We start from the raw sequence: 7,146 nt of genomic DNA on the forward strand, positions 1-7,146 counted from the left end.
CTTACTTCGCGACTCTAGAGTAAACGCTCTAACCAATGCACAACGCGGGCGACATCATGCATAGGAAAGAACTTTATTCGGTAATAACCGATATTTGCCCCCCACATCAGACTTTGATGGAGATATATCTAATTTAGTTCTTAAACAGGGGAGTATATGCTGACTTCAAAGCACTGAATATTTTCATGAGTAATGACGCCATATGTACGTAATGACGTCACAAACATGACGTAAATTTCAGCTTTTTATGAATTTTACAGAAAAATGTACATATTTCGTCGATATTTTGAGTAAAAGTCACCGAGCGCATGTGTGTTCAGGATCAATATTTTGATATAATGTGTAGAATGATAATATCAATGAAATATGTCAATATTGTTCCTGAACAAACTTGCGCTCTATAAATTTTAAAGCTAACATTGTTGAAATTTTGTCCATTTTGTCCTCTTTTTGAAAAAGGATATAAAATCGGACTAGTTTGTGACGTCATAAAAACAAAAATTGTGAATACACTGCTTTGACACTACAATATTTTCTGTTAATCTATATTTCTCATACAATTTATTGAATTCAGCACATTTCAGGAAGTTTTCAAAATTTGATTTTTGTGGGGGCAAATATATGCAATATACCGCATATAGTTCTTTAAAAGGAAGTGAATAATGAAAGCCGCTTAACCCGAAACAGGCACATATTATCTTACACAATAAAAGTACGTCGTTACATAGATAATCTATAAAAATAAATTATAAGATTGATTTAATAGTTTATTACAACAATCCTTACATGAAAAACGCAGATCAAAAACCTTATTGACAAACAGTAGTTCCTGACGGAAGTTAAGATCTGTTGTGAAGTCAATTTTGAAAAAAATAAGTTTATCGGATATATCTAATAATGAAGATAATTCAAACCCGAGTATTTTTTTCTCTATTAGTAGAAGCCTTAGTCATAATACATCTTTTCAAAATTAAGAAATTAATTGAATATAATCCATAGTAACTTTTATATTAATATGCATATTTAAAGAATAAAGGAAAAATCAGATATTTTAAATGATTTTTTAAAGGAGCTAAAATATTGTCTGTGTACAGGTAATATATGTACTTTGTTGTGATAAAAAATGCTCGGGTTTGTTCTTCATGAGATAAACATGTAGGCGATAAATTTAATTTTTCGAAGGTGATTTCACGCGATATCAACAATGATCAACATAGGATTATTTTTTGTGTGACCTAAAAAAAATTATTTTTTTAACTTTTGAATTTTGATATCTTTTAAAAGAAAAAGACTTTGGGGATATAATTTGACAAAAGTTGAAACAATTTATGGACAATTATTTTTCAAGAAGAAAAACGAATATATATTTTTAGCGATTAGAATCGGACCAAGCGGCTTTAATTCATTTCAATGGTTCAAATAGAGCCGAATTTGTTTTTGTTACTTGATGATCTGATCTCTAAAGTTGTCGTCCAGTAATATTTTGACTGACCACGGAATTGACATTTCGTCAGGGAAAATAGCCAGTGGTGGATATGGTGGCCCGAATAGATTTGGATGTATGTGGCACACGTCTATTTAGATCAGAAAACATTAAATCTTTGAGTCTTTTATTTACTGTTGATTTCATCCTAGATATAAACTTTCAAAAATATTTTTTTTAAATCTAATCAAAGTGTTGAAGTATAAATTTTACTTTCGTTAAGGAAAAGAACTCATTTTTCGATACATAATCTTTTAACAACAGTAAAGTACTGCTGCAAAACTCTTAAGGAAGTAATTTCTAGGAGGCTGAACATTTTATTTTCTTCAATAACATAGTCGAGTGGATGGAAAATTGTGATCTATAGAACTCTAGGGTTATTCAAGGTATTGACTCTGTTCTTCAGGTCCCATAAATATCTTGCTTGTGGTTATGTACCATTATAAGATCATCATTATACTTGGTGCAATATGATTTTTTATTTTCATGATTAGATTTTCCCTAGAAAACGTCTTGTATCATTTACCATCTGTTATTTGTTAAGTCATATAATAATGAAGAAATATAAATATAAAAACGGGAACTTTTTTTCATTTAAAGGTAGCTCTAAGAGAAGAATGTCTGAAATATTATACTAAAATCATCACCTCTACAGTCATGTCTTTAAATACTAGTTTCAGCAACAGATCTTCTACAATCCACATTTCGGTGGAATTTCAGATTTCTCTTGATCTATGGATATATTTCTCTCCGGTCCTTTTAGTTGTTGGTGCATTTGGTAATACTGCCAGCATTTTCATCCTAACACGCCGATCCTTTAGGAAGTCTACCTGTATGTTCTATCTAACAATGTTGTCAGTGGCAGATCTGATGGTTCTATATACAGCATTGCTCCGATTTTGGATTCGCTCTGCCTTCTCCGTCGATATACGCACTTTATCGTTATGGAGCTGTAAGATTCATGCTTTTCTGGTGTACTTTGCAATGGATTTCTCTTCCTGGGTTTTGATGACGGTCACCCTTGACAGATTTGTTCTCGTTTGTTTTCCCTTTAAAGCCCATCTTTTTTCCACAATGAAGAAGGCACCATACGTCCTGTTGATCGTGGTCTTGTTCTTAATTTTTGTCAACAGTCATTTCTTTGCCACGGTTACTATTAAGGATACATCATGCACGTACGAAAATGAAATAACCATGAAGGTCTGGCCGTGGGTGGATTTAATTGTGTGTAACCTAATCCCATTTTTAGTCATGCTGGTGTGTTCGATTATGATTTCTAGGAAGGTTCTTCAAACAAAAAAACGTGTTGCTGCCCAGAATTCACTATCCGTGCCTGAAGAAAGTGTAATTCCATCAAACGACGGAAGACAAATTCTGAAAACATCTTCAATTACTATCATGCTACTGACCATAATCTTTTCTTTCTTCTTGCTAACTCTTCCTCTCGTTGTCTTTAAAATTTCCCTGCCGTACTGGATTCTGGTGGTCACCAATTCAGAACTACAAATGTTAGAACTTGTTCGAACAATATTCAGCATGTTATCGTACACAAATCATGTGATTCATTTCTTTTGTTGCCTCAGCGGAAGACGATTTCGTCGAGAGGTCAGGCGTGTTACATGTTGTTATAGGAAATGAATGACGGAACTATAAAGAGCAGATTTAAACTTTTGGAAACAGTCGGGCAGGACAAAATATCTGGTACTTACAAAGAAGTGTGTCATTTAAGAAAAAACATACGTTAATATTATTATCAATACGAAACTTTCCAATATGAGAAAATTATTTTTAGAAAATTTTGCGAACTACTTAACTCAGTTTCTTTTTTCATTTTAACAGAAAATGAATTTTTAAAAATTAATTTATTTATTATTTATTTATTATTATTATTTTTTTTTGATTACCCTAAGAGACTAACGCTGTGCAACATATGCCATTCTTTCGATTTAAACAGTAACATTCGCGTTCTAAATTTTATTACCAGAATGTTTTCGGTACTTTAAGAGGTAAAAACTATTTTTCGCAAACATATTCTTATCCATTTCTTTTGTATTTAGAATTCATCATCGCACCTACCAAGAAAAAAATTTTGCTAATTGTATTTAGAAATTGTTTTCATTATTCAAATGAAACTTGTATTTCATTGAGCACTTTTCAGTTGATCATTGAGTGTCTTTGTTATCAAATATATAAATAAATTATATATACAAGGAACTTTTTCTATATTGAATTTTTCTGAGTAAGATTTTGTAATCATATGTAATTAAACAATTATAATTACTCCAGTGAAATGGCATTACTTAGTATTTTGCTAGGTCGAAAATATTTTTTTTAAAATAATAATAATAATGATAATGATAATATTAATATAATAATAATAATTAAATAATAATAATAATAATAATAATAATAATAATAATAATAACAATAACAATAATAATAATAAAATAAAATAAAAATAAAAAGATAAAACAATTCCTCCACTTTAAGTAGAGCTATTTGTAAGGACCAGGCAGGGGGTGATTCATGACCAATTCAGATTTTTACAAAATTTTAATATGTTGCTTCATGGACCAAGGGAAAATCATTGGACAACATAATTTTTTTGGCCAGCCTTTGTTGCCATGGAAACAATGCACCATGTAAATGCACGTGGCAACCAAGCAAAAAATGGAAAAATATGTGAATTTACTATTACTGAACACGGGAACAGAGCTTTTTTGATGATAGTACCATAAATAAATATTTTTTTCCTGAGAAGTACATACAAAATGATAAATGATTACCATAAGGATGAAGTTATATAGGATTTATTAAAGGTACTGAATTTCAATTTAACATAGGTCATTTCATAAAATTCACTTTTTACAATATTTCTTCAAATCCAACATATTTTAGAAGCATATTATGAAAAAGGCCAGCATATTGAAGAAATCTAATAACATGGGATAGAAAGAGCACATACTTAATTTTAACAAAATGAAATAAAACCCATGGGTTTTTGAAAAATGTTCTGTTACCATGGCAACGAAATGTCACAAAAATTCATTTTTCACAATAATAACCATTTTTAAGAGCATAGTAAGAAAAAATCCCACAGGTTAAAGAAATTTGATAATGTGGAATAGAAAGAGCACTTTCTTAATTTTATTAAAATTAAATAAAACCCAGGCAACAAAATGTCACAAAATTTCATTTTTCACAATAATAACCATTTTTAAGAGCATATTTAGAAAAAATCCCACATGTTAAAGAAAACTGAAAGCATGGGATAGAAAGACGACATTCTTAATTCTAATAAAACAAAACAAAACCCATGGTTTTTTCAAAAAATTTCTGTAACCATGGCAACAGAATATCACAAAAATTCATTTTTCAAGAAAATACCAAAATACATCATTTTCAGAGTATGTTGTGGAAAGAACACCACAAGCACATAAAAATTGATAATATAAGATAGAAAATGTTCTCCTAAACCTTGCAAATATTAGATAAAACCAGTGGATTTCTCATAAATTTTTGTAACCATGGTAACAAATTATTCTTGAAATGCTTTTAATAATATATATTGTCTTTACAAAATCTCCATAAAATACAAAATAATTATTGACTAACATACATGTATTTTCACAGTTTATTGTAAATGCATGAAAATATATTTTTTTAAATATGCTTTTTTGATTTGTATCTGGTTACCATGACAACATCTCCAAAAATATTATATTTGCCTATACAATTTAGCCAATGTGATTAGCTTGTATGAAGAAAACTGTATGAGAGGCCATTAGCTAAAATACTGAAAGACACAACATTTTTTGTACCTAACTTTTTTTAAACAAATATTTGGTTTCTGTGGTAACTGTGATTAACCATTCGTGAGACATGATCTAAATTTTCAAATGTATTTTTAAAGCAATCTTTGAAAAATCATCTGAAAATGTGAACAAGGCATCAGTTGCGAAACTAGCGAATATTTAACGTTTGCCAATTAAAGTTGGTTTACAGTAAAGAAACCTTGAAAAAATGTCAATTTAACATTATAAAGTGTATCAAATGTCAAAAAATCCATGTTCTTTACTAGATAGGCAAACTAAAATTCAAAATTTTATGTTGAAGGGGTATAATATTCAATATCCTTGGGTGTATCCTGGTCTTGGATTCAATAAAACCCCTTTTACGTTTGGAGGAGCTTAAAAATCAATATCCTTTGTTTCTGGTCTGGATTTCTTTCAAAAAGTTTTAAACTGACAGTGTCTTTATTAGATTTTTTTAGCAATTGTTTAGAAATGTGCCATTGAGATTATCTGTATCAACTGTACAGGTACATCTATGTATCCTGGCTGCTAAATAGGTGCTCCAGCTAAATTCCTCTGATATAATGCATGTGGTTGATTCATCAATCTGGAAAAAAACATAATTCAAAATTTGAACTTTGTAAGCATTCCATAAAGCAATTTTTTCTTGTTGCTGTTGAAGGAAGAGAGTAGCCAATGTTCGTTTTCTCTATGATCATGATCATGAATACAAGAAGGCCATATTCCATAACACTCACCAGAGTAACTGGTCCTGCTGTTCTATACCAGATTTTCTTACTTGTAATACCTATTGTAGTCTAGGCCTATTCTTAGGGAGAGGGGGACATGATTTAAACAGTTTAGAATCTACACTTAACCTCTGGGTGCTTTAACATAAGTTTCATCTTTTCTGACCCAGTGGCTCCCTATTTTTCTCTTTTCTTGAACCCCTTGTAAGGGGTCTTAGTCCTGCCAAGTTTGGTAAAAAGTGGCCCTGTGGTTCATGAGAACAAGAGGCCCATGGGGCACATCGCTCACCTGAGCACTGTGGTTATGAAAAAGTAGAAATGGGTTTATTATTGAAAAGTTTTAATCCAAAATTATCCCATGACCAATCATGGCTTTGCCATTCTTAAGAAAAAGATTTTTAAAGAATTTTCCTATATATTTCTATGTAAAACTTTAGTCAGCCATTCTGGCCTCGCCCTATCCCCGGGGGTCATGATTTGAACAAATTTGAATCTACACTACCTGAGGATGCTTCCATATGAATATGATGAATTATGGCTTTGTCATTCTTGAGAAGAAGATTTTTAAAGAGTTTTCCTATATATTTCTATTTAAAACTTTGGTCGGCCATTTTGGCCCCACCCTACCCCCGGGGGTCATGATTTGAACAAATTTGAATCTACACTACCTAAGGATGTTTCCCCATAAGTTTCATCTTTCCTGGCACAGTGGCTCTTGAGAAGAAGATTTTTAAAACATACCACCAAATTTTCATTAATTCCCAATTATCTCCCCTTGAATGAGGGCGTGGCCGTTCATTTGAACAAACTTGAATCCCCTTCACCTAAGGATGCTTTGTGGCAAGTTTGGTTGAAATTGGCCCAGCGGTTCTTCAGAAGAAGTCGAAAATGTGAAAAGTTTACAGACAGACAGACGGACAGCTAGACAGACGAACGCCAGACAAAATGTGTTCAGAAAAGCTCACTTGAGCCTTCGGCTCAGGTGAGCTAAAAACTGCAAGTATTCAACACAAAATACCAAATTATCCAATGATACATAAATAATATAAAGTACATGTAACACTAACCTTAGTTGAATTGATAATCTTTTCTTGATAACGGTGGTCCTTAATTTTTAAGT

At 31.4% G+C, this 7,146-nt stretch overlaps 1 protein-coding gene across 1 annotated transcript; it reads left to right on the forward strand.

Annotated features, from left to right (window-relative positions):
* Positions 1–2,140: 2,140 nt before the first annotated feature.
* Positions 2,141–3,121, forward strand: LOC134233392 (cysteinyl leukotriene receptor 1-like). Its single transcript, XM_062715354.1, has one exon. The coding sequence runs from the start codon at positions 2,141–2,143 to the stop codon at positions 3,119–3,121; it is 981 nt and encodes a 326-aa protein (XP_062571338.1).
* Positions 3,122–7,146: the final 4,025 nt, after the last annotated feature.

The sequence above is a fragment of the Saccostrea cucullata genome, unplaced genomic scaffold (assembly GCF_032062105.1).
Source record: "Saccostrea cucullata isolate Sc308-1 unplaced genomic scaffold, CSIRO_AGI_Scuc_v1 ctg1382, whole genome shotgun sequence".
In the NCBI taxonomy this organism is placed as follows: domain Eukaryota; kingdom Metazoa; phylum Mollusca; class Bivalvia; order Ostreida; family Ostreidae; genus Saccostrea; species Saccostrea cuccullata.

Excerpts from the sequence above, each read along its gene's own strand:
- LOC134233392 (XM_062715354.1), top strand. The coding sequence starts at position 2,141 with ATGTCTTTAAATACTAGTTTCAGCAACAGATCTTCTACAATCCACATT.